Here is a 27,503-nt window from a genome sequence, read left to right on the forward strand (position 1 = left end):
AGATGGTGAAAAAGAGGACAAGTCATTTACACCTTTATTTCCTACACAAAACATGGGAATTTCTCTTTTAATTCATCCGAGAACTTACATTTACGTTTCGGCATAGCTGCTCGAGATGAGGGTGGGTACATGAGCTTTGCCTGACGTAAACAAGGACTACTGACGTGCAGACTGACCAATTAAATGTTTACGAAGGTTATCGACCAATAACGGTAGCTCTACAGTCAGACCGTCCAATCAGAAGATTTTAGGCTACTTCACCACGCCCCCTTCTCACTCAAGCGAACCAATAGTTTGTGAACGAAACGCTTCTCAAAATTCTATGTAAGCGCTAGAAAAACACAATCCCGGACGTTTGTGAAATTTAAGTCTAATAAAGAGGACATGTCCGGGTAAAAGAGGACGTCTGGTCACCCTAGATTTGGCTTAAAATGTCTGCAACAGGGATTTTGACATTATCACACAGTAGATAAATAAATAAAGGCCTACATACATTCACTAATAAAAAGACAGGACACGGTCATCCGGTCCTAACAGTGACTTAATATATAGTAATAGAGGGTAAGGGAGAGAATGCATTAGAATTGTGCAAATACACCATTCTGTGCAAATAAATGTGCGAACAATTGTTCAAAGACCCCTCCAATGAAAATAAAAAGTTCAGCCTTGTTAGCATGAAGGAGTGGTGTTAGCTCAATGTGTGGGTAACTTGGGTTTATGGTGGTGTGTGTGTATATACATCTAAAATCAGCAGGCAGCTCATGGCTGGGCAATATCCTCTTTGAAAATTCAGCATTCAAAAGAAAGTCCGAATCATAGGGATTCAGACGCTAACGTCACTCAACTAAGAAACCCAGTGGAGGCATGGATGGAGTGTAGGCCTAGAGGAGGCTAATTACATATTCATAGACACACAGGTAATAAGTGAGTAGAGTTAGAGCTAATCCACTTTTAAAATATTACAGGATTAATATTAATACATATCATTTTAATGATGAGAAATTGAGTTTTATTAGTGACTGATTTATCTGTATTAAACAAGCAGTTTTCAATTGGGGAAGTTGGCCACACGTTTGTCCTGTATGGTTGCGTGTGTGTGGTTTTTATACTGTACTGTGGTTGTGATTTTGGGCCATGGTGTGTTTTCAAACTGTCTGCGCATGCGCGGTGTCTCTAAAGTGGGACTTAGCCTGATAAGCGAAGTCTCAATTCCACACAACCGGCATCTGTGTGTCACAGGCTTTTCGCAGCGTCCAGCTTTGAATAAACCCTGAAAATGAGCCAGGAACATGGGCATAAACACCACCAGGTACTAGTTATGATTAAGAACTTGTTTATGGGATAATGTTTCGTAATTTTTTGTTGCTGTCTGATCGCTTAGGTCTTGTGCGTGTGAATTTAAAACATACTTTCACTTCTGTCTAAATTAAAACAACACCAGGGAGGGTAATGTGTGTTATAAACGGGCAGATGTGTTAATTTAAGCTGGTCTTGCAGTAAAACTGTGAAAAGCTTTTACTGTGGTATGTTTGGGATTTTTAAAACCCCCTCTGCACACAATATGCTGTTAATAAAATGAAATATTAACACATTCTTCTGGTTTATGGTCTTTTTTTCGCAGATGGACTCTGCCTCGAGGATAAACGGTAAGTTTGGCCAAAGAATAATGTCTGTGAGCGAGCAGAAGAGGTTTTATTTTCGTCTTGTTCACTGTTAGTTTTTCGAGAACAGAAATGGCGTCCCAGAGACTAAGTCCCCTCACCCTCACTCACAGCCGCCTATTGTTCAAAACGACAGCCCCAAAAGGCACTTTATAACCGTCAGTTCCTCCATCTTTCTCGCGATTCCGATAAAGCAGGAGCTGTTTTTTAACCTCAACCCCCTTCCTTCGCCAGGTTATATCTCTAAACGCATCTATTTCAGCGCCGAAAAGTCGGGATTGGGGGTTGAGGACTTAGTCTCTGCGCCATTTTCTTTTTCCTCTCTGTGCTGTAGCGCACGAACGAATCCTTCGAACGAGTCTTTCGAATCATGTCGAGTGAGCCGACTCCTGTGATTCATCAGGCTAACAAAAGTGGCACACTAGTATTTTACACACACTGTCCGTTCTCTCAGCTCCACTGACCTGAAAGGAGCACGCTGTAGTTCTACAACTACAGACTGTAGTCTCTCTCTTGCAGCGCATATTTTATTGGCTCCTTTCTCTTCCTGTTCCTTAATGATCAGAACCCTCACTAGACCACCACAGGGCCGATTTATGATTGTAGTGATGGATCACTGTCAGCGCAGATGTGGTGGTGTAGAGTTAGTAGTGTGTTGTGCTGGTACGAGTGGGTCAGACACGGACCCTACTGTCCACTGATGAAGGACTAGAGTGGCCAACCCAAACCTTGCAGCATTAGATGAGCTACTGTCTCTGACTTTACATCTACAAGGTGGACCAACGAGGGAGGAGTGTCTCACAGAGTGGACACAGGGTTTTAAAACTCCAGCAGCACTGCTGTGTCTGATCCACTCTACACCAGCACAACACACACTAACACACCACCACCACATCAGTGTCACTGCAGCGCTGAGAATGACCCACCACCACATCACACCTGCTCTGTGGGGGAGATAAAGTATGCAGAGCAACACATGGGTACCCAGAGTGCTCCTGTATGGAGAATGGAGCTAAAAAAAAAAAAAGGACAATGTGTGTAGAATAGTTTTTTGCAGGCTGTGGATTAGTGATGTGATACAATTTGAGAAAAACAGGACAATGAATAAAACTAGGGATGGGACTTATTTTCAATTAATTAATTACGGGGAAAATAACGAAATAAAAAATTTAACGCATTTTAATCGCACTTTGCACCATGGAAAGTTTCTCAGTGCGTGAGTTCTAGGCGTCCAGATTATAACGACGCACAATGTGATGAAAATAATGGAGATTACGGAAGAGTCTACGCTGGTGGATGGGAAATTTAAATACAAGACACTTCCAGATGGAAGTACAAACAAAAATGTTATTTGCACTTAATGCAGGAAGCAGTTTGTTTATCAGGAGCACTTCCACCGTTCGTTACCACCTCAACGCAAAACACGTTGGGGCTAGCGCAGGTCAGTAATGTTAACAGTACAGTGATCCCTCGTTTTTCACGGGGGATGCGTTCTAAGACCACCCGCGACAAATGAATTTCCGTGAAGTAGAGGAAAGATGATTTTTTTTTTTATGTATTTAATGAGTCTTTGGACTTTTAAACCCCTCCCTGTTGCTGTTAACAACCCTCCCTTTGCATTAAACAGTCATTCTATAATGTTTTTCAGCTGGAACTACATGTGATATCCCACCAGTTTCTTTAATAGAGTCATTCCTAAGCTGTGATTTAGCGTCAGTAAATTTCACTCGGATGTGGACGTGTACGTAAGAAATACTTGTAAATGATATAGTGTGTCACCTACAGGCCTAGTCTAATGCATGTAAATAATAAAAAAGCCCCCTTGAAAAAACACACAAAGTATTGAGGGATCACTGTAACGCAAACAGTGTCGCCAGTCAACACTCGACCACGTCAGGGTTCACATTCAGAAACACAATGTCAAAGTCCACTTCAAACAAACTGACCCATTCACTGGGAGTAGACTGGTGAGAAAATAAACAAGATTTAGAATTTAAGCTTATGTTCATTGATTCATTCATCAACCAAACTTACAATAAACAATAATTCTCATTCTAAATATTTAAATGTGATTAATTTCTAATAATTACAAAGTTTCTAATTATTTCAATACATTTTTTTAATCAAGTCCCACCCCTAAGCTATCAGTGTAGTGACAGAAGTGAAGTTGCTTATTCAGAGCGAATGCGTGTGGATGGGTTTATAATGGAATACAGGGGGTCCTCGACTTACGACATTGATCCGTTCCTACGTCACGTCGTAAACCAATTTTCGGTGTAAGTCGGAACATACGTACACACTGTACGTAAATCTGTACTGTAAGCACTGATCCTATCCTCACACCTATCCGCCTCGGTCCCGAGCCGCGTAACCGTGTATTCTTCCGCCGCGCCGCACACACCAAACACGAAGTTCACGTTACGATGTTTACGATGCAAAGCCACTTATGTCGAAACAAGGCTTTATACCGTAAATAGGAGATGTAACCCGAGGACCTCCTGTACTGCTGTATATTTAAGACAAAGGAAGGCTTTAATGCTGAAAGAAATTTCAGAATCACAGCAGTGTTCATGTGTGTCTCTTCAGTTGGGGGAGCGTTAACATGCCCAGGTTATCGTTTCAAGTTAGAAGTACTTTTATTCTGAAAAAAGTAGCTTGGATTAAAAAAAAAAAAAATCAACTGTAATGCACAAAAAAAATCACAGATTTCCTTTTTTGTTTTTTGGTCGCCTCCTTTATGTTTTGAATATTAATCCTTGGCTGCTGCGTCTTTATCTCCAAACCCCTTAAACATAGTGATAAAAGGTGAATAAAGCACAATGTTTGTTTTAATAATACATTTATAAATTAAAAAAAAATAAGACGTGTCTTTATCTGTAAAAATATGCCAAATTTGTCCGATGACATTTCCTCGTCCCCATCGTTATGGTCTTTACTGCAGCAGCCTGTGGTTTCTGTATAGGGTATTTAAGGTAAAACTTGTTTACTTCCTAAACACGAAAACAGAGACGGACAGTGAGCACACATCAGCCCCGAGAGAAAAACAACTTATGTCTGGAAATATGAGCAATTTAATCATATGTTCCTCCTGATTATAGAGTGTGTGTTCAGTGTCATTACCCTTTTATAAATTACTGCAGTATTTTACACAAATAAAATGGTCGTGTATTTACAGTGCGTCCCACATTAGCTGTTGACTGGTGTCAGCCTTAGCATCTCCTTCCCTCCTGAACAGGTGGAGATTGTCCTCACTCTTGGTGATGGTAATAACATGTTTACAGACTCACCATCTGTATCTATTTAACTTTTTAGAAATCACAGCTAGACAGACACACATCAAGAAGAAACACATTCAATGTCTATAAGTGCCTACCTCTAAAACACCCACCCTCCTTGTTTTTGACGAGGAGTTTTAGGAGTTGCTCGGTGTGGACGTGCCAGTCGTATTAAAACAGAAACAGCGCTGACGGCCCGGCGTAAGGTTTTAGGCTTGGACAGCTCTGTTGACGTTGGCTGTCCTGTTTTCTGCCTCAGAAATATATTACACCTAGGGCATCACTCTTTATAACTTCAGTGTGGATGGATGCTGACCTGCTGTAGGCTCAGCTACTTACTGTCTGTATGTGGACTTTTCTCAAGTGGGTAATGCTGTAAACACAGAGTAGCTCACCGTGCGCAGGGATAGACCATATGCAGTATACATACGTAATAGAACGGCCAAGACATCCCAACTATTACACACACAATAAACAAACAAGCAAAAAAACACATGCAGAGTGCACAGAGGGAAATATACATAGAAAGGTTAAGTATAAATGGTGTCACCAGCTCACGAGCTATGATTGTTGGAGTGTGATGGCGTGAGGAAATTTTACATTTTTTTTTGTTCCATTTTAAAAAGATTCTCCCCTCACACTCATCAGTTATTTATCAGCTGCTCGTCTCTGGATGCTGACGATGTGGAGAACAAGTCTTCGAAATGACTGTGCTTTGCTTGCTGCTGCTTAATGCATATGGAACGGAATGAATCAAATGAGCCAATCGTATAGAGTGATTCATTGAGATTCGGTTCCGTTTTATATAGTTGGAGGGAATCGAATCAATGAGTCAAACTGTTTTTAAACAGTGCTCAGCTGGAGCAGTGTGATGGAGGAAATGCAGGGGAGTACTACAGGTTTTTACCAAGCCCTGCACAACCCTGTCACTTTTATGTTTCTTACAATATAAAATTAAAAATAAATAAAGTCTACACACTGCACTTTTGGATTTTATTCCCTATTTACTCTAATTTAGAAGGGCACATATAATAAAAGTCCCCATACTTTCTTTAAAGCATTTCATCGATCTGCAAAGAAAACCTAAAAACATGCTTAATTTGAACATAGCAGCTGTCCTTCAACCTGTGAACATTTATCGATGAATGGATCAATAGGTAGAATTATTTGGAATAAAATCTTTTGTTTACTTGAAAGTTAAGAAGGTTTTTGTCCTTCTCCTGTAAAGTTGCTATAGTGGAGATACACATTATTTCTTTGGACAGCGACAGTATGAGTGTAAAGTTGTAATTGAACGTAGTTACACCTTTTAAAGCCCTGTGAAGGACTGGCGCTTCCTCCAGGGTGTATTCCCGCCTTGCACCCAATGATTCCAGGTAGGCTCCGGACTCACCGCGACCCTGAACTGGATAAGGGTTACAGACAATGAATGAATGAATACACCTTTTAAAGCATACGGTTTACTCCCAGCTCCAAAACAGCCAGATTTTATAGTTGATTATATACATTAAGGTGTCATTTCTAGGTAAAAAATACTACATAGCATTTCTTTAAAGTGCCAGAATGCAGTCATGTACAATACAATATAATTACTCAGGAGGGGAGTCTGTGCAGTTTTGACAAGTCACATTACCACGTGAGAAATAAGTAAATTAAAGTGTAGTATAAAATATGTTATTGTTGGGGGAAACAAAAATGTCCCTGGAATTACATCATTGATTTGTCTTACAGTATTTGGACATTCTGACCTCAGTAATGACCAGTGTTTTACTGCTGTGTTTGTTTACTAAACAAACTCCTCACTGCTGTGCGCTCGGGGTCGGGGTGAACAGCGAGCGGCTCATTATCATTTAAAGGAACAGGCGCTGAAAGCGGGCGTTCTGAACAGGGCTGTTTACGCAGGGGGAGAACACTGCTGTGGGGTTTGATCCTTGTGATGTTTTGAACAAAACAAGTCACAGATATTTCATTAAGATTCAGAACTGTGTTCCACTGTAGAGAATAATGAAATGTATATTCAATATAGGGCGGCACGGTGGCGCAGCAGGTAGTGTCGCAGTCACACAGCTCCAGGGGCCTGGAGGTTGGGGGTTCGATTCCCGCTCCGGGTGACTGTCTGTGAGGAGTTGGTGTGTTCTCCCCGTGTCTGCGTGGGTTTCCTCCGGGTGCTCCGGTTTCCTCCCACAGTCCAAAAACACACGTTGCAGGTGGATTGGCGACTCGAAAGTGTCCCTAGGTATGAGTGTGTGAGTGAATGTGTGTGTGTCTGTGTTGCCCTGTGAAGGACTGGCGTCCCCTCCAGGGTGTGTTCCCGCCTTGCGCCCAGTGATTCCAGGTAGGCTCTGGACCCCCCGCGACCCTAAATTGGATAAGCGGTACAGATAATGGATGGATGGATATTCAATATAAGTAAACTAGCCTCAATATAAGTTAAATAGCAGCTACCGATGGTCTTTTGGAAAGCAGTGAGGTATATATTAATGCACAGGGGGTGTGCAGTGTAAATTTGGGACAGATTACATAGTAATTATGCATTATGTCCCAACAAAGTGTGTGTGGCAGCAGTGTACAGTCTCATGGTAAAGGCTGATAAGACGGAGATAAAGCCCATGTCTGTGAAATACAGTTAGACCTCCAGATGTAAACCTCCTCCCATTCTCCAGCTAAGATCTCTACTCTCGAGATAAAGAACCTATGCAAAGGCATTGTCAATATTGTGCACTCCTATCAACACAGTCGTGTTAAAGGTGCAGAGGAGCAGAAGCTCTGGTTTTTAGCTGTTTTCGCTCTGTTCTCTTTCTTCTCCGTTTTTACTCAGTGCTCTTATTTCTCCGCGCTCGTTGTGTCTGTTTTGCTGAGTTTAACCTCGTCTTTGAGCTCTCACATAAACACGGGTCCAGCGCTGTGATTGGACAGACTCAGACGAGGGGGCGGGGCCACTCTAAAGTCTCTGTACTTGACGTCAGAAGTGGAGCAGAATCAGAACGGTTCGTTTTATCCCGTAAAAACTGACTGGGGGTGGAGTCTTGTTTCACAGTGTGTTGGGTTGGTGGGATAGAAAATACGGTGAAAATGGATGTTAATAATGATCTGTTTCTCTGAAGTTCTGTACCCTTTTGTGTCTTTCTAGGAATCTGTTGTGGCTTTTCTTAACTTTGATTACAGAAGCACAGGACAGTGTTTATTCACCACAATACACTCTCTCTTTCTCTGAATGTCCCCCAATAGGTTCAGCTCTGTGTCCACAGTTAGTGTAGTCTATGTCAAAGTTTGGAGGAAACGTTAAGGGATCAGTGGAATTGTGTTTTCTGGAGTGATAGGTGTCCTCCCAATGCATTTTGGGATTAGTTGGTGATCACCTAATATCAGCACCAGATGTCACTAACGTGTATGAGGCAGGATTCAGTCAAATTATAGCAGCAATGTTTCAGCGTCTAGGGTAAAGTGATAAATGCGGTGTTGTGAGTCCTAGTTGTGGCAGTTGGTGTAGAACACAAACAAAGGTTAGTGTGTCACAGGTGTGTGTGTGTGTGTGTTATAATCATAATCGCATCTGTGGAAACTGAGGGAGTTCAGTTTCAAGTTTCCAGGTGCTACAGCTTAAGGGATATCGTGTAGACAACCATCTGCGCCGTGAACGAAAACGTTCACATAATCGCCCGTGTGCTACGCTTGTAACTGGAGGCTTCCACTAGAGGGCAGACCAGAGTAAGGTGTGAGTAACTGCAGTAATTTGGCTCTGACTCCTTCACAACTTTTCCCCATTGTGATGATGTTGATTGCTTGCACTGCCCCCTACCGCTTACGTGTGTACTGCACCCTGTTTATGTGTAGTGTTTATTTTCTTAGGACGTGTACAATCTACGCACCAAGCCGACGCAGGATACGCCGAGCAGCCATGACGTGTTCTCGAATCGCTAACCTAAGGCAAAGGGAACATATTACATTGTAACAAACACACGAGGGCAGAATGGGTAGTGAGCACACACCCCCTAGTGGTAGGTAGTCATTCTAGCACCCGGGAAGCAGTTAGGGGTCAGATTCCTCAGACATCAGTACCACTTAAATGTTGCGGGAGCCTAAAGAAACAAAGCGTAATTGCTTCGCCATTTAAGGTGGAAGTGGAGCTCACTACAAAGACATTAGCTACTACTTGTTTTGCTTGTTCTGAAGCAAATGACCATAATCCACTGAAACTATATTACACTGAGATAATACACAGGTGATTATAGAGTGTAAAGGAGGAAATACTGACATCTGTGGGTTTCTTTGGGCGCTGCGCAGAGTCTCGCAGCTGCTTTACAAGGCGTCATAACCCTCTGTTTGTCTCAGTTTGAAGGGCCATGTCGCCCTCACACTTCACCCCACCCCTCTGTCCCAACTCTGTTTTCCACTCTGCTGTTGCTCTTTTTACTCGGATCATTTCTCTGTTCGGCTCCTGGTTGTCGATGAATTTGTGTTTTCTGTAACTCGTGTCTCGAGGTTGTTCTTTCTTGTTTTCTTAAGTGTGTCTTTGTTTTTCTCATTATTTTCTTTAATTTCTTTGTTTTTATCATTTAGTCTTTGTTTTTTTGTGTCACATTCATTTATTATTATTTATTAGTTCTGTGTTTTGTACAGTACCTTTTTTTTGTTTATTATTATTTCTCTTGGCTCTGGATGTTGTTCTCTTTAACTGTTTCTCTTTGTCTCTCTCAGATCTGTGTGTAGTTCTTTTTAACTGTGTCTCCTTTCTTTCTCCTCAGATTCCCACAAACACAAAGACAAGCATCGAGACAAAGAGCACAAACACAAAGAGCATAAGAAGGACAAGGAAAGGGAGAAATCCAAGCACAGTAACAGGTAAAGAGCTTTCTCCTTTTTTTTTTTTATTTCTCCTCTCTTCTTCTCGTTTGTGTCTTTATCTTTTAGTCAAGGTTTCCCCAGGGGGCTCTCTCTCTCTGTCTCTCTCTCTGTCTCGCTTGCTCACTCTCTCTCATTCTCTTTCTTTCTTTCTGTCTCTCTCTCATTCTTTCTTTCTTTAATTTCCTCCAGCTCACTCTCTCTCACGTGTACTTTTTCTTACTTTCTCTCACCTTCTTTCCTCTCGCCATCTTTCCTCTCTCTTTCTCGTTCTATCTTTTTCTCTCTTTTTTCTTTCTGTGATCTCGCTCTCATACTTTTTTCTTACTTTCCTCTCTCTGTGATCACTCTCTCTTTTTCTCTCTCACTCTTTCTCTCTTTGATTTCTCTTTCTCTCTGTGATCACTCTCTCTCTCACTCTTTCTCTCTCTTTGATCTCTCTTTCTTTCTCTCTCTTTCTCTCTGTGATCACTTTCTTTCTCTTTTTCATCTCTTTCTCTGTGATCACTCTCTCGATTTCTCTCTCTTTCTCTGATCTCTATCATGCGTTATATTCTACTGATTTACATTGAAAGTTTGTAAATCATATTCAGAAATATTCAGGATTTATTGAAGAAATGTGTTCTCCACACGAACCGTGTGTTTTCCTTTAGGTTCACACAGTGCAGATGCCAAATAGTGATCCGGACACTTGTGGATATTATTCCCATTAGTGCCTTCATTATCCACCGGATAAAGTCTCAGGGCCAACAGAGGCCTCTTCATGGAGCAGTTATGATCAGTTCAGTGTTGAATGAGGGAGCAGGAGCCATTGTCTTCTTCGTGTGTCTCACACACTCACACACATGCGCAATACAAGTGCCTCTTAAAGAGACAGTGCGCATTGGTTGGCTGTAACAGGGATATAACAGATTGTGTTTTTTAGTGTGGCACTGATACTGATACCGTATCTGTATCGGCACTGATGCTGGCACTTAAACACAGTATCGATATCGGCTACAGAGAGCACCGATACCACATGCAACTCGCTTTTCCTTAGAGACACAGATAGATGTGGATGTACAGCTTGCAGCGGTTATTGTTCATGCTGCTATTCGTGTAGAGCCACAAAGGGAAAAAAAACGTGAATAAATGTCTTTGGGTCGTGGGTGGGAAAACATAGCACGGTCTCTACATACTGTAGCGGGAGCTGGGGATTAGGAGAATAGCACATAGTTGCAGCTACGTTCCACCTTAAATGGTTCAAAAACAGCGCGCCAGTGTTGCGTCATTTAAGGTGGAATGGAAAATTAGAATTCAGTTGGAATAAAAGCTGTAACAGTGGGTTGTGTGGCGCACACCTGTGCCTGTGTTTACTTTCTGTGCTCTGTTCCCATTGGCTGTTGAAGGGACTCGTTCAGCCTCGAGTTGGTGGAGTGTGTACACTGCGCGACTGCGACCAAATTCGGGTCGAAAAAAATTAAACGTTCGATATGTTGTGACTGCTCTGAAACGCGCTTTTGAGGCTAAAATATTTACAATCGGGTCAAAACACATGCAGCGTAACCCCAGTTTAAGGCGTGCCAAAGAACATTGACTACAATTAAGCAACAACAAAGAAACGCGCTAACACGGGTCAGCAGCAGGCCTTAGAATGTGCATTTCACAGTGGTGACAAACATCTTCATAACAGTGTACAAAGCTGTTCAGTCCGGCTAGACTATGTCTTCCCACTTGTACTTGTTACTGCATTGAAGAAATATTGATTTTTTTCATGGCTTTGAAGCTTTACATTTTTTAATGTGCAGTTAATAAAGCTTATTATATTATTATATATATTAGCGACAAAATATAGCAATGTAAATAACTGGATTTATAGGCATCTGTCTAGTAGTTAAGACAGATAGAGTTGGTATCGGCAGATACTTGAACATGAAATAAGGTACTCTTTGTCTCTCTCTGTCTCCCTTGCTCTCTGTCTCTCTGCCTCTTTCTGTCTCTCTCTCTCTCTCTGTCTCTCTTGCTCTGTCTCTCTCTCTTTGTCTCTCTCTCATTCTGTCTCTGTCTCTCTCTCTTTGTCTGTCTCTCTCTCTCTCTCTCTCTCTCTCTCTCTCTCTCTCTCTGAGAGTTGATTGACAGCTGTAAAGCTCCAAACTGGCTTAAGTTGTCTTTTACATTTCACCAAAGTAAATCCATGAGAGCCTTCCCTAGAGAAACACACACACTCTCCATGTACTGTTCGACACAATACACACACCTCTGTTTGACTTTCACAATTGATACAGGTATTAATTCCATTTAATTATTGTTAATAATCAGATTTAATTGAATAAGTTAAGCGTAAAAATATAAAGGCTGGAAATAAACAAATAAATGAGATTGGATTAAACGTGTAGAAGAACAGAAAGAAATCTTTAAACAAGAATAAAACAAGTGATCAAAAACTTTATAATTGTCCTAATCATCAGGAAGCGTCTGTAGTGAACTAACTCTAAAGTCTTTAACGTTGAATGTGTTTATCGTGATTTATTCCAGTGATCACCACAGAGACTCATCGGAGAAGAAGCACAGGGACAGAGAGAAGGAGAAGCTCAAACACAGAGACGGCAGCACAGAGAGACACAAGGACAAAGAGAAGAGGAGAGAGGAGAAGGTGGTGTTTCCATTTACACACTCCACTTACGGAAAGGAGCAGCCAGTTGTTTTTAACACCAAAATGTAGCAAACACGTTTATTTATGAATAACATTTTACGTTGCTGGGAGTTCACAGTCGGCCACCGATCCAAGGAGCGTTTGAACCTCTTCAAAAGACCACGGCGTCATTTTACGAGCTGCCGTCGTGAGTCGGATAAAAACAAACGTGATCTCTGCTGCAGCTGGAGATTTTACAGATGGAGAGTTGGTGCTGGTCGTCTGCGTTGCGTGGCGTAGAGAGACAGAGCAAAATAATAGTCTGGAGTTGACATGGGATTTATTTAAAGAATCAATTCAGCTTCATAACCTGCAATCAGAGTAAAATATGGTACAAATATGTTCCTGAATTAAAGAAGACGTGATGGAGGCTCAGTGCAGAAAACGACTGAATTGTTTTAAAGGTCCTACATTTTAACATTGACCTATGTCTGTCGATCTGTTGCGTATTTTTCCAGGTCAAATCCCACAGTTCTGATGGCAAGCATAAGAGAGAGAAAGAGAACGGCTTTGCGAGGTACGGCATTGTTTATCTTTTACCAAATATGTTTCCACTCTCGGACTGAATTCCTTCTTAGTGCTGGCGAATGGAACCAGGCGTCTCTGTGTATGCCACACTTTTTATTTCCTCTCCAGCGCCGGCCGTGACCTTCAGCCGTCTGAAGAAGTTTCTGTGGAATGATAATGATGAGAAATAGATCTGGGACAGTGTTTAGCTGTGTCTGTACCTACCCCTCCACCATTAACTGAATTTAAAAATGAGTTTGAGGCCGAAAGCTCATTGCAGAACTATCTTTAGATAATGTCTCAGACCTCGGCAGTGAGTTCGTGACTTTAGTTTTCTGAGAGTGCAGTTCTGACTCGGTCGGTTTGTGTGTGAGTGACTGGGTGAGTGTGTGGTGTTTAGACTGAAATAGGGTTTAACTGGAACTTTTAACACTACATGTATCGCTTTACAGGGGTGTTATATTAACCGTTCATTAAGCTCTATCTCATGGGGGGGGCTTGGGGTTGGGCTTGGGCTTGTGGGGGAGGGTGTAATTGTTCCAGTCCAGTTCTGAAAATACTGGTGTGGGTGGAGCCAAATAATTAAATAAACAAAGAAATCATAGACTGTCTCAGTTGTGTACCACACACTAATAATATACAGTATAAACATTGTGGGAGGAAACCGGAGCACCCGGAAGAAACCCACGCAGACACAGGGAGAACACACCACACTCCTCACAGACAGTCACCCGGAGGAAACCCACGCAGACACAGGGAGAACACACCACACTCCTCACAGACAGTCACCCGGAGGAAACCCACGCAGACACAGGGAGAACACACCACACTCCTCACAGACAGTCACCCGGAGGAAACCCACACAGACACAGGGAGAACACACCACACTCCTCACAGACAGTCACCTGGAGGAAACCCACGCAGACACAGAGAGAACACACCACACTCCTCACAGACAGTCACCCGGAGGAAACCCACACAGACATAGGTAGAACACACCACACTCCTCACAGACAGTCACCCGGAAGAAACCCACGCAGACACAGGGAGAACACACCACACTCCTCACAGACAGTCACCTGGAGGAAACCCACGCAGACACAGAGAGAACACACCACACTCCTCACAGACAGTCACCCGGAGGAAACCCACACAGACACAGAGAGAACACACCACACTCCTCACAGACAGTCACCTGGAGGAAACCCACGCAGACACAGAGAGAACACACCACACTCCTCACAGACAGTCACCCGGAGGAAACCCACGCAGACACAGGGAGAACACACCACACTCCTCACAGACAGTCACCCGGAAGAAACCCACGCAGACACAGGGAGAACACACCACACTCCTCACAGACAGTCACCCGGAAGAAACCCACGCAGACACAGGGAGAACACACCACACTCCTCACAGACAGTCACCCGGAGGAAACCCACACAGACACAGGGAGAACACACCACACTCCTCACAGACAGTCACCCGGAGGAAACCCACACAGACACAGGGAGAACACACCAGAGCAGTGTATGTTGGAAAATAAAGCCATTTCTGTTAGTTATAAGCTTGAAGTGCCTCTCTCTAACATTTAGTTCAGTAGTATTAGTTTTATTTATACTGCTATATATTGTATAATTCAAATGGCTTGTTTATCTCGTACTTTTATGTGACAATTTTGAAAGGTAATTCAAGTGTGTGCCTTTTCTCCTCAGCCCTCATCACATTAAAACGGAAGAAGACAACGGCTACTGCTATTCCCCCAAACAGGACAAGGCCCTGAAGAGAGAGAGGGATGAGGATGAGTAAGTGATCAGTTGTCTTCTAGTCTGAAGCTATTTATTGCATTACTGCTGGGGTTTTATCTTGAGGGTCAGGATCTACTGGGTGGTCTCGGCGTGTACGTATTTGTGTCTGAGATGTGTTTCCTTCACTCTGCAGCTCTGAGTACAAACCCAAGAAAATTAAGGTGGAAAATGATAAGAAGGTGAAGAAACGGAGGAAGGAGGAAGACTATGACGACTATGAGGAATATGAAGAGGTGATGACACACTTCTCCCTTTCTCCATCAGCTTTTATCACTTTCTTTGCTCAATTCCCCTGTTTCTTCTCCGTTTTCCCTCACTCTTTTCTCGTCTCCTCTTTGTGGTAAATGCAGGACGTGAAGCCGAAAAAAAAGCTGAAAGAAAAGAAGGAGGATCCAGCTGCAGGAAAAAAGAAAGCCAAGAAAGAGCCGGAGGAGAAATGGAAATGGTGAGGAGCAGTTCACAGCGGGGGGAAGAAAGGAGAGAAAAGAGAGCGTGGAAACGGAGCAGAAATCTCACCGGACGTCTCAGTTACTCTCTGCCTTTCTTCCTCTCTTTCATACTTTTTCTCTCTCTTTCCTCCTCTCTCTCTCTCTCAATCTGTCTCTTTCTCTTTGTCTGTCTCCTATTCTATCATTCTTCGTTGCCCCTATCTCTCCCTCTCGTTCTCTCGCTGTCGGTCTGTCTTCTCTGTTTCTTCTTGACTCTCTCTCTCTGGTTCTGTATTAATCTCTTTGTTTCCTTTTCTCTCACTCCTTATCTGTGGTCTCTCTCTTTTTCTCTCTCTCTCTCTCTCTCCATAATGTCTCTCTCTCTCTCTGGTTCTGTATTAATCTCTTTGTTTCCTTTTCTCTCACTCCTTATCTGTGGTCTCTCTCTTTTTCTCTCTCTCTCTCTCTCTCTGGTTCTGTATTAATCTCTTTGTTTCCTTTTCTCTCTTACCCCTTATCTCTGGTCTCTCTCTCTCTCCCTCCCTCCATAATGTCTGTCTGTCTCTCTCTCTCTCTCTCTCTCACGTCATAATGTGTGTCTCTCTCTCTGTTTCCTTTTCTCTCTTATCCCTTATCTCTGGTCTCTCTCGCTCTCTCTATAATGTTTCTCTCTCTCTCTCTCTTTCACTCTCTTCATAATGTCTCTCTCTCTCACTCTCTTCATGTCTCTCTCTCTCTCTCTTTCACTCCATGTCTCTCTCTCTTTCACTCTCTTCATAATGTCTCTCTCTCTCTCTCTCTCAGGTGGGAGGAGGAGAGATACACAGATGGCAGTAAGTGGAGGTTTCTGGAGCATAAAGGACCAGTGTTTGCTCCGCCTTATGAACCCCTCCCCGAACACGTCAGGTTTTATTACGACGGTGAGTGAGATCACAGCCTGAGTTTCGTAACGATCAGTTTTCTCCTCTCTCTGATTGTACTTTGTCTGTCCTCAAAACCAAAATGAAACAAAGAAGCGCAGCCTGTATTTCTGACTGAAATTGGCGGCAGTGCTCGTTTTGACGCCTCTCATCTTGAGCCAGTCACAATATTTGATCACTCATTGACTCCTGAGGGTTAACCCTTTAGTGTCATTGTGTATTTATTTCTTGTTGTTGGGGATCCGCTGGTCTGCGTGTGCTACCACAGATCCAGGGTCTCCATTTTCCCTCGCCAGGGCAGTCTTGATTTATCGACATGTTCGAGCATCGCAGCCTGTGATTGTAGAACTATAAAAGTGCACGTGGACAGTGAGATACCGTGTAATTGACTGTACTTTTACAGAGCAGTGCTCCTGTCCTCTTTCCGTAGGGAAACTTATGAAGCTGTGTCCCGGAGCAGAGGAGGTGGCGACGTTCTTCGCCAAGATGCTGGATCACGAGTACACGACCAAAGAGATCTTCAGGAAAAACTTCTTCAAAGACTGGAGGAAGGTAACGGCATCAAAACCACGTATCTCCCCGTTCTCCCGGCGCTGTCTGAGTGTCCGTGTTAAAGTCAACAACTGATCTCACGTGAAATATTAGAGCAGAGTCATTTATTCACAGTAATGATGAAATAATCTGATGTGGATCTAGTTTAGTTTTTGCTGAAACACAGATACACAGCGGCAGTGCTGTAGGAGAACACACTGCAGGGCTGTGGTCACACGGAGGCGGATGTGGCTCGTTGGAATCCAGTAAAAGAAATCTGCGTTTGTCCATTTTACACATGAAGCATTTGGACATGCTTCCAATAAAGATATGTTCACATTTCTGAGCTGTACTGGGTGTAAATGGTGTTATCTGTGGTTTATTTTTACTGTTACCTTCAGAGAAATAGTCTTCTCCTGCTCCTGGAAAGTTCTCTTTTCCCGGCGATGATTTCTCTTTGCTCTTTGTTTTTCTCTTTTACTCTTTTCCCATTTTCACGTTCAGGGGTTAGACAATAAAAGTGAAACACCTGTCATTGTAGTGTGGGAGGTTTCATGGCTAAACTGGAGCAGCCTGGTGGACAATCTTCATTAACTCCACACTGCACCAGTAAGACCATGTGCATCCAATGGTTCAAACATTGTGTCCTGAAGGCGGTGCCGTGTCTCAGGACGACAACGCACCAACACACACAGCGAGACTGGTGAAAGACTGGTTTGATGAACATGAAAGTGAAGTTGAACATCTCCCATGGCCTGCACAGTCACCAGATCTAAATATTATTGAGCCACTTTGGGGTGTTGTGGAGGAGCGAGTCAGGAAACGTTTTCCTCCACCAGCATCACGTAGAGACCTGGCCACTATCCTGCAAGAAGAATGGCTTCAAATCCCTCTGACCACTGTGCAGGACTTGTGTATGTCATTCCCAAGACGAACTGACGCTGTATTGGCCTCGAAAGGAGGCCCTACACCACACTGATAAATTACTGTGGTCTAAAACCAGGTGTTTCACTTTCATTGTCCAACCCCTGGATATATGAGTATTATTAATTGATATTTATTATTAGTTTTACATCCTTTATTATAAAATGCTGTTTAGGGAACAGTGACTGTTTGTCAGCCATTTTGTACCATATTCGAAAGTTGCTTGAAGAGAACACGCTGAGTTTTTCTCGGGAAACCGAGTCGTTTATTTGATTCCATGCGTTTGTGTCTGTAACCCCCCCCCCCAGGAAATGACCTCAGAGGAGAAGTCGAAAATCACTGACCTGAACAAGTGTGACTTTGGGGAGATGAACGAATATTTCAAAGCTCAGTCCGAGGCTCGTAAACAGATGACGAAAGAAGAGAAACAGGTGAGTTTAGCTTTAGGGTCTTTGTGGGGTTCGCCATTCACAATCAAATATTGTACTTTCTTTGGCTGAAAAACGACTAAAACTGTGACCAATAAGAACAGGCTATAGACTTCCTGCTTGGGGCTGGGTGTAAAAAGAAAACCTCACAATCCCAGATGAGACACTGTCTAAAAGTTCACAAGGCCTTCCTCAGTGGGGCAGGGCTGGAGGGAGGTATGTTGTATGGATTAGGGAAGGGGAACTGAGGGACCTGGGAACGGAGAGCAGGGGTGGACGTCTTGAAGGAACAGGCCCCTGGTAGTGAAGGATGCTTCTCTCTCTGTGGCTCCAGGAAGGTTTTGGGAGGGAGAGGGTCTACTACCTCGTCAGTTTTGTGTGGTTAAAACGAGCCGTTCTCCGCTTCTGACGTCAAGTGCAGAGACTTTAGAATGGCCCCGCCCCCTCGTCTGAGTGTGTCCAATCACAGCGCTGGACCCACCTGTGTTTATGTGAGAGCGCAAAGACACAACGACTGTGGAGAAGGTAGAGCACTGAGTAAAAACAGAGAAGAAAGAGAACAGAGCGAAAACGGCTAAAAACCAGAGCTTCTGCTACTCGCTCCTCACTGCTGTGCGCTCGGAGTCGGGGTGAACAGCGAGCGGCTCATTATCATTTAAAGGAACAGGTGCTGAAAGCGGGCGTTCTGAACAGGGCTGTTTACACAGGGGCAGAACACTGCTGTGGGGTTTGGTCCTTGTGGTGTTTTGACCAAAGCAGGTCACATATTTCATTAAGAACCGGAGCTGTGTTCCACTGTGGAAAGGGGGGGGGGTACGTCCTTTTTAATAAGACACATCTCTATCCTTTTTCACAGAAAATCAAAGAGGAGAACGAGCGGATCGTCCAGGAGTACGGCTTCTGTGTGATGGATAACCACAAGGAACGGATCGGAAACTTCCGCATCGAGCCCCCCGGATTGTTCCGGGGCAGAGGAGACCACCCGAAGATGGGAATGCTGAAGAGGCGCATTCGACCGCAGGACATCATCATCAACTGCAGCAAGTGAGGACAGAGGGAGGGAGTGGAATAGAGAGAGGGAGCAACAGTGGGAAGAAAGGGTGAACTAAGAAGGGAGTGAAGGGAAGGAGTGAAATAGAAAGGGAAATGGAGCGCAAGAGAATGTTTAGAGGAGTGAACATGGAAGGTAGGGAAAGAGGGAACAAGTGAGTGAAGGGATGGAGAGAGGGAGCAGAGGTTGTGAATGTGTTGGAAGCAGTTGGAGAAGCTTCAGTCTGTACCTACAGACGTGAGCCTGTAGGGGGCGCTCTGACTCTGAAGAATTATAGCTGGAGCTGAAGAGCGTGTGGACATTGGACTGAACAGTGTGGAGATATCAGCACAAACAGCTGTGTGTGTGTGTGTGTGTGCCTTGATTTGACCCACGTGTGGAGTTGTTTATGTCATGATTGTTGTGAGTGCAGTGTGTCAGAAGACCATTTCCCCTGTGTGTGTGTGTGTGTGTGTGTGTGTGCATGCGTGCATGTGATGTTTTGAGGAGGAGCAGCTGTGTGTCTTTGTTCTGGAGCTGTAGGAAGAAAACAGCCTTCAATCTCTCTCTCTCTCTCTCTCTCTCTCTCACACACACACACACACACAGGAAATGGTCTTCTGACACAGAGACCCTGCACTCACAACAATCACGGCATAAACAACTCCACACGTGGGTCACATCGTGCACACACACACACACACGCAAAACATCCCCAAAGACCTGGCAGGTGTTTTACTCTCTATTTAAGGCAGATAGCTTTAAGCCGAGGGTGGAGGAGGTGGAGGATTGTCCCTCGTCCCGTTTCCTGTTGGACAGACCCAGCTTTGGGCTTAAGTTATCTGGCTAACTGCAAATTAATGCAATCCTGATTTTCTCAGTGTTGTGACAATTCTGTAAACATTAGATTTCTCCTTATTTCAAAGTCTGTTACATTTTCAATTTCTCTGTTTAAATTCCCCTTTTTAACTTTCTCTTCCTTTCTATCCTTCTCTCTGTCGCTCTCCCTCTCTGTCCCTTGTTTTTTTTCTCTCTCTCTCTCCTTGTAATTCTTACTCTCCCTTCCTCTTTCTCTCATCCCTTTTTTCTTTTTCTTGTTGTTTCTCTCTCTGATTCTGTATTAATCTCTTTGTTTCCTTTTCTCTTTTACCCCTTATCTCTGGTCTCTCTCTCTCTCTCTCTCTGTCTGTAGAGACTCGAAGCAACCTAAACCTCCACCTGGCACCCACTGGAAGGAAGTTCGTCATGATAACAAGGTCACGTGGTTGGCGTCGTGGACGGAGAACATCCAGGGCTCCATTAAATACATCATGCTGAACCCCAGCTCCAGGATCAAGGTGAGGACCAATCAGTTCGACTCACTCTAATTCTCCATATGTCTTACACATACAAGGAATCAGTCTGGGCCAAGAAACAAGTCATACCTGTGTGTGTGTGTGTGTGTGTTTTACAGGGAGAGAAGGACTGGCAGAAATACGAGACAGCGCGGAGACTAAAGAAGTGTGTGGAGAGAATCAGAGCTCAGTACAGAGATGACTGGAAGAGTAAAGAGATGAGGATCAGACAGAGAGCTGTTGCATTGTACTTCATCGATAAGGTAATCACACACACAAAAAAGTTCTGCTTCTTAATGAAACGTCTGTGACCTGCTTTGGTCAAAACACCACAAGGATCAAACCCCGCAGCAGTGTTCTCCCCCTGTGTAAACAGCCCCTGTTCAGAACGCCCGCTTTCAGCACCTGTTCCTTTAAATGATAATGAGCCGCTCTCTGTTCACCCCGACCCCGAGCGCACAGCAGTGAGGAGCGAGGAGCAGAAGCTCTGGTTTTTAGCCGTTTTCGCTCTGTTCTCTTTCTTCTCCGTTTTTACTCAGTGCTCTTATTTCTTCACGTCAATTGTAATATTTTTGTTCTTTGCTCAGTTTGGATGTCTTGAGGGTTCACGTTCATAAATGTATGTGAACTGTATCTGTCTGTAACATGAACTAATCTCTCTCTGAAAGCAGATGCATTAGAAGCTTGAGGACATCAAATTTAATCACATTTATGAGTTGATAAATGGGGCTTGTGAACCCCTGACATTCATGTCGCATACGGACCACTTGTGAAAGTGACTCAAACCTGATTTAAAAACAAAAAGATTTGACATGTTCACACAGCCCTGAATAAATCAGATTGGAGTCCCTTCAGCCCGGGAGCGTGAACATAGCCTTGGTTTTGCTCGGTTTTACCGTGTCTTTTGCGCTCTCACACAAAGGCGGCTCGGACGCTGTGACAGGAGAGGCTCAGATGTCCCTGTTAATACCATGTTGTTAAATGTCTCTCTTCCATATCTTCCCCCATCCCCCCTCTCTCCCCCTCCCTCTCCCCACTCTCCCCTCTGTAGCTGGCTCTGAGAGCGGGGAATGAAAAGGAGGAGGGAGAGACGGCTGACACTGTGGGGTGCTGTTCTCTGCGAGTGGAGCACATTAAGCTCTTCCCTGAACTGGACGGTCAGGACTACGTGGTGGAGTTCGACTTCCTCGGAAAAGACTCCATCCGCTACTACAACAAGATCCCTGTGGAGAAGAGGGTGAGAGAGAGAGAGAGAGAGAGAGAGAGAGAGAGAGAGAGAGAGAGAGAGAGAGATAGTGAGAGAGAGGGGGGGGGGGAAGAGGGAGAGAGAGAGAGTGAGAGAGAGATAGAGAGAGGGGGGGGGGGGAGAGGGAGAGAGAGATAGAGAGAGAGAGGGGGGGGAAGAGGGAGAGAGAGAGAGAGAGAGAACCGATCTGTGGTGCAGAGGAACTTCATTCAAATCCTCACAGCTGTGTCCAGAAGCATAGAGCTGTTACAGCAGCAAAGGAGGAAAATCTTCTGCACAAAAAGAGAAAAAACTACAATAATATGTTGGATGAGCAGTGTGTTTGTAAACTTTTGACCATATGTTGTATATTATATTTGTGTGTGTGTGTGTGTAAAAAGAGGATGTTTGTACAGACAGGTGATCCAGGCCTGTAAGGTTTCCTTCAGCTTTGTCTTAAGGGATCTCTGTTTCCTGCCTTTGCTGGCACTGACACACACACACACACACACACACACACACACACACACACATTATGCTCTGCAAGAGTCAGAGACCACCTATCTTTTATTTAAAGGAACACTGCATGATATTTTACCTTCACATTACAGCTTCAAAATCAGCTGTAACAGGGAGAACAGAGCCTCTGTCGTAGCTGCTCTAGGCTCAGCACTGCACCACTTTTAACCTCATCTTTGTGCTCTCACATAAACGCGGGTCCAGCGCTGTGATTGGACAGACTCAGATGAGGGGGCGGGGCCATTCTAAAGCCACTGCACTTGACGTCAGAACTCCTCGTTTTATCCCGTGTTTTCAGACTTGGTCAGATCACAGAGAACTGACGGGGGTCTTGTTTCACAGTGTGTGGGTTGGTGGGCTCCAGATCCACCCTCATGGTTTGCCCCCTTTGACGGGAAATGAAAAAAGATAGGGGGGGGTCTCTGACTTTTGCATGGCTTCATGAACAATAGTGCTATCTGTGTGGTTACGAGAACACACACACACACACACACACACACACACACACACACAGCTTTCCTCTCTGACACCTGGTGTGGGAGTATGAGTCAGGAAGGATACACCTGGCTCTGGAATGCCTGAAGCAGCTTAGAGACTTTAGCACTGCTGACGTTACTAACCCTAAAGGAAAAGGTCATTACATTCAATGACAAAATAAAACGTACTCACGTAAAAATATACGTATTATAGAAAATAAATAGGTACCTGAGATGTTATTAATCCCAGTAGAAACTGCAGCAACTGCCTGAGAGTTCTGCAAAACCGTTTCTAAATATAATTCTCACACCGAGAGCTCAATCTCTATTTTAAATGAGCCCTGGTCAAGACGGCATCACACAGCAGCCGACAGGATACTTACAAAAAACCGATAACCCCCACAATCAGTACCACGTGTGATGGGCGTACCACTGGGTCGCTTGTGCTACGGCCGATCCAGCCCCGCTTCACACACTGCAGAACCTGAACACACAATCCCAAGGCACCACCCCTAACTCAACGGAATTGATGTGTGAACCTGGTTTGCTTTGGAACTGGGAGCCTGTTCACGTCCTTCCTCTTGTGAATGAGGTGGTGGTGTCTCTGGGTGCCAGGCACTCCCTCGCTTAAGGGCAAGGCCACCCTCTGCCTCCAGTTTGGAAGGTTGTGACTTTCAGGAGTTCCTCTAAATCCATGTGGTCCCCTGTGACACCACAGTTTTCAATCAATATCAAGAGAAGACATGATGCTGCAGCTCTTAAAACTGGTGATTTGCAGCGTCTCTGCAGCTGATCCCAGGCTGAGACGTCGTTGTGACTAAAAGCTGGAACATCAGATAGAATTTAACTGTTAGAGCACAGATATACGGAGTCTTACTTGTATTTTACAGGCAAAAATAACCCGATGTTTACAAGTCAGTCATTTGTAACAGCGCTGATAGCAATGAGCGGGAAATAACTGATGCTTTTGTTCTGTTTCAGGTGTTTAAAAACCTCCAACTGTTTCTGGAGAATAAGCAGCCGGAGGATGACCTGTTTGACCGCCTCAATGTAAGTTTATGTTTTATTCAGTGTATGTACTGTATATGCCCATGTAACGTTCACGGTCGCCCTGGCCTCATTAGAGCAGGTGTCTGTCCCTCTCTGCTCCCCCCAGGCGTTCCCAGACCAGACAGGAGATATAATCCCTCTCCCACACACTTTCACATTTCACCTTTAACCACTCTGGCAAATCCCACCCGCTTCAGGTGCCTTCCCTCTGCGTAGACACCCCCTCCCTGTTTCTTGGTCTAAGAGTTCAGTCACTGTCTGTGAGGAGGTGTGCGCCCAGCATTCTGGGTAATGTCTGGATAGAATCTGGAAGTGGGGAAATAGAACATAGTCTCTTGTTTAGATTAAGGAAATATCTCCAAAAGGTTGTTAAGAACGCTATTTATTTCAATTTAAATTAATACGCGTCTCTCTTTCTACGTCTCTCACTCAACCCCGCCCCCACATACAGACGTCCATTCTGAATAAACATCTCCAGGAGCTGATGGACGGACTGACAGCCAAAGTGTTCCGCACCTACAACGCCTCCATTACCTTACAACAGCAGCTTAAAGAACTGACCACCCGTGAGTCTCTCTCTCTCTCTTCCCCTCTCTTCCTCTCTGTCCCTCTCTCTCTCTCTCGCTTCCTCCCTCTCTTTCTGTCTCTCTTTCTCTTCCTCTCTTTCTCTTCCCCTCTCTTTCTTTCTTCCTCTCTCTCTCTCCTCTCTTCCTCTCTCGTTTCCTCCCTCTCTTTCTGTCTCTCTTTCTCTTCCTCTCTTCCTCTCTCTGTCTCTCCTCTCTCTCCCTCTCTCGCTTCCTCCCTCTTTCTGTCTCTCTTTCTCTTCCTCTCTTTCTCTTCCTCTCTTTCTCTTCCCCTCTCTTTCTTTCTTCCTCTCTCTCTGTCTCTCCTCTCTCTTCCTCTCTCTCTCCCTCTCTCGTTTCCTCCCTCTCTTTCTGTCTCTCTTTCTCTTCCTCTCTCTCTCTCTCCCCCTCCCTCTCTCTTCCTCACTTTTTCATTCATTGTTTCCATTCAAAGTAGGTTTACAGTACAAAGTATAATAATATTCTTTCTCTCTCTCTTCCTCTCTCTCTCCGTCTCTCTCTTGATTTCTCTTTCTCTCTCTTCCTCTCTCTCTTCCTCTTGCTCTCTCCCCCTTCCTCTCTTCCTCTCTCTCTCTCTCCCTCTCCCCCTCCCTCTCTGTTCCTCACTTTTTCATTCATTGTTTCCATTCAAAGTAGGATTACAGTACAAAGTATAATATTCTCTCTCTCTCTCTCTCTCTCTCTCTCCAGCTGATGAAAATGTTCCAGCCAAGATCCTCTCCTATAACCGAGCGAATCGAGCAGTTGCTATTCTATGTAACCACCAGAGGGCGCCCCCTAAGACCTTTGAGAAATCCATGCAGAACCTGCAGACCAAAGTAACTGACCACACCTCCACTGTTACGCTTTAAACAGGACTTTGCTTTCACCACTAGAGCCTCCTTCAGTCTGGCAACTGCCTAAATATTAAAAAGCAGTAATAGATTAAATGTTTATCGCCCTGTTCATACACTAACACATGCCTTAGAGCACAAACGTGAAGGAGGAGAAATACAAACTAAGTGTAAATGTCTAAATCTAAAAATGACTGAGAATAATTACCATTGCAGTGTGTATTTGTTGGAATGTGATTCAGTGGTACGTGGTACAGATCCAGACACGCTGCCTGTTCCCTGCTGATGAATGCTTGTGTCTTTCGCTTCCTGCAGATTGACGCGAAAAAACAGCAGCTCTCCGCGGCCAAGAGGGAGCTGAAATCAGCCAAAGCAGACGCCAAGACCCTCCACGATGAAAAGAGCAAAAAGTGAGACACTGATTTAAAACTGATTTGTTCATCAATCCCCAAAGTAATAAATAAAGATAAAGGTATGAGTTCACATTGATTCACATGTTAAATAAAGAAAGCCAGTAAAATCAACTTGAGGTGAACTTTAATGTTAGTTTATTTAATCCCTGATTTTGATACCAGTATTTGTTGTGTGTTTCCCTAGAGGTTTGAATTAAACTCAATACGTAGTCATTAAAACAGTACAGTACAGTACCCACTATAATGAGTATCGGTACTTTAAGGAGTGTTTAAAAACAAGAGCGGTGTTTCCAACGAGTGCCACAGGGGGGCAGTCTGCGCCTGCAGCTCTTCTTCTTCTCTCCCTCCTTTAATGAAGTTGCCGCTAGTTTTAGCGACATTTCAGACCTTCTACTGCGTTATATAAAAAACGAAATACTGGAGTAGCACCAGTGACAAACTGTACAAACGCTACTTTTTATAGAAGAGAACCGGCGGTAGCACGATTCTTTAGAACACCAGGACTGACCGGGGGAGATGTAGCTCCCTCGACGCGGCTCGTCTGCTCCAGAGACGGAGCAGCACAGTCGTTCCGCTCGGCAGCTCACACAGATCAGAATGAGCTGCCAATGTGCAAAACATTTGCTTCCATTTATGTTGAGTTTATTCCTTTTTCTGAACTGAGATCACTGAATTGAACGAGGCATTCAGCTTTATTCAAACAGTAAAGACGTCTTATGAATGTACGACATGAGACGTGTGATGTGTGGCGTCACATTTAACAATTGAATTCTCAGCTTGTAGAGAAAGTATATTACTTTTCCTGATGTTATAGGTTTTTGCGATGATATCGCTGCAGTATCGGTATCGAGATATTTAGACAGGTATCGTATCGAAGGTCTTAATTATGGTATCGTGACAACACTAACCGCAATATATATTACAGTGGTTTTATCGCCTGGGCCTGTTTACAGTTAATCTTTTACATAACAGTGCTTACATTTTTAAGATATCTCTATATTAGTAGAGTCACTGCTGGTGTTTGCTGGCTTTGTAAAATTCTGTGCTTGTTCTCAGGGCTGTGGAGGCTAAAAAGAAGGCGGTGGCGAGGCTCTCAGAGCAGCTGATGAAGCTGGAGGTCCAGGCCACTGACAGAGAAGAGAACAAACAGATCGCTCTGGGCACATCCAAGCTCAACTACCTGGACCCTCGCATCTCCGTCGCCTGGTAGGGGACACAGCTTTATTGGGCAGGAGTTTTGAAAGAGAAGGGTTTTATTCATGGAAATCTAGAGTATTGAGTATGGCATTGAGTGCTGTATGTGGACACACATTTTAATTAGAGAATTCAGCTATTTGAAGGTCCATGAAATGAAATGTGGTGCTCAGGGTGCTCCTAAGGTCACCACGCTCAATGCCAGGGGTGGTCTGGAAGGCTAGAAAGACCCCTAACAGAGTGGAAATATTTTCTCTGCGGTGCTCTGGAGTGATGGAGCTCCATTTAGTACCTTAGGATTAGTTGGATTGGAGTTTGTGATCCAGAAATAATCCCCAACATCAGCCCTGACCCTCAGGAAAGCTGTGGTCACAGACAGTCACCCAGAGGAAACCCACGCAGACACAGAGAGAACACACCACACTCCTCACAGACAATCACCCGGAGGAAACCCACACAGACACAGAGAGAACACACCACACTCCTCACAGACAGTCACCCGGAGGAAACCTACACAGACACAGAGAGAACACACCACACTCCTCACAGACGACACAGAGAGAACACACCACACTCCTCACAGACAATCACCCGGAGGAAACCCACACAGACACAGAGAGAACACACCACACTCCTCACAGACAATCACCCGGAGGAAACCCACACAGACACAGAGAGAACACACCACACTCCTCACAGACGACACAGAGAGAACACACCACACTCCTCACAGACAATCACCCGGAGGAAACCCACACAGACACAGAGAGAACACACCACACTCCTCACAGACAATCACCCGGAGGAAACCCACACAGACACAGAGAGAACACACCACACTCCTCACAGA

The 27,503-nt window shown here is 44.3% G+C and overlaps 1 protein-coding gene across 1 annotated transcript in view; it reads left to right on the forward strand.

Moving 5' to 3' along the window:
- Positions 1–401: 401 nt before the first annotated feature.
- top1b (DNA topoisomerase Ib) overlaps positions 402–27,503 on the forward strand; it is a 30,737-nt gene continuing 3,635 nt past the window's right edge. The window contains exons 1-20 of the mRNA XM_066670132.1: positions 402–1,309; positions 1,622–1,646; positions 9,682–9,778; positions 12,293–12,410; positions 12,908–12,966; positions 14,672–14,761; positions 14,898–14,997; positions 15,115–15,209; positions 15,997–16,112; positions 16,543–16,664; positions 17,876–17,998; positions 18,852–19,039; positions 20,218–20,362; positions 20,479–20,622; positions 21,411–21,596; positions 23,561–23,629; positions 24,081–24,195; positions 24,904–25,031; positions 25,362–25,456; positions 26,516–26,665. Of these exons, the coding sequence (XP_066526229.1) occupies positions 1,277–1,309; positions 1,622–1,646; positions 9,682–9,778; positions 12,293–12,410; positions 12,908–12,966; positions 14,672–14,761; positions 14,898–14,997; positions 15,115–15,209; positions 15,997–16,112; positions 16,543–16,664; positions 17,876–17,998; positions 18,852–19,039; positions 20,218–20,362; positions 20,479–20,622; positions 21,411–21,596; positions 23,561–23,629; positions 24,081–24,195; positions 24,904–25,031; positions 25,362–25,456; positions 26,516–26,665 (2,198 nt within the window). The 5' untranslated portion in view covers positions 402–1,276. The remainder of the gene's footprint in view (positions 1,310–1,621; positions 1,647–9,681; positions 9,779–12,292; positions 12,411–12,907; positions 12,967–14,671; positions 14,762–14,897; positions 14,998–15,114; positions 15,210–15,996; positions 16,113–16,542; positions 16,665–17,875; positions 17,999–18,851; positions 19,040–20,217; positions 20,363–20,478; positions 20,623–21,410; positions 21,597–23,560; positions 23,630–24,080; positions 24,196–24,903; positions 25,032–25,361; positions 25,457–26,515; positions 26,666–27,503) is intronic.

The sequence above is a fragment of the Hoplias malabaricus genome, chromosome 5, assembly GCF_029633855.1.
Source record: "Hoplias malabaricus isolate fHopMal1 chromosome 5, fHopMal1.hap1, whole genome shotgun sequence".
Lineage (NCBI taxonomy): Eukaryota > Metazoa > Chordata > Actinopteri > Characiformes > Erythrinidae > Hoplias > Hoplias malabaricus.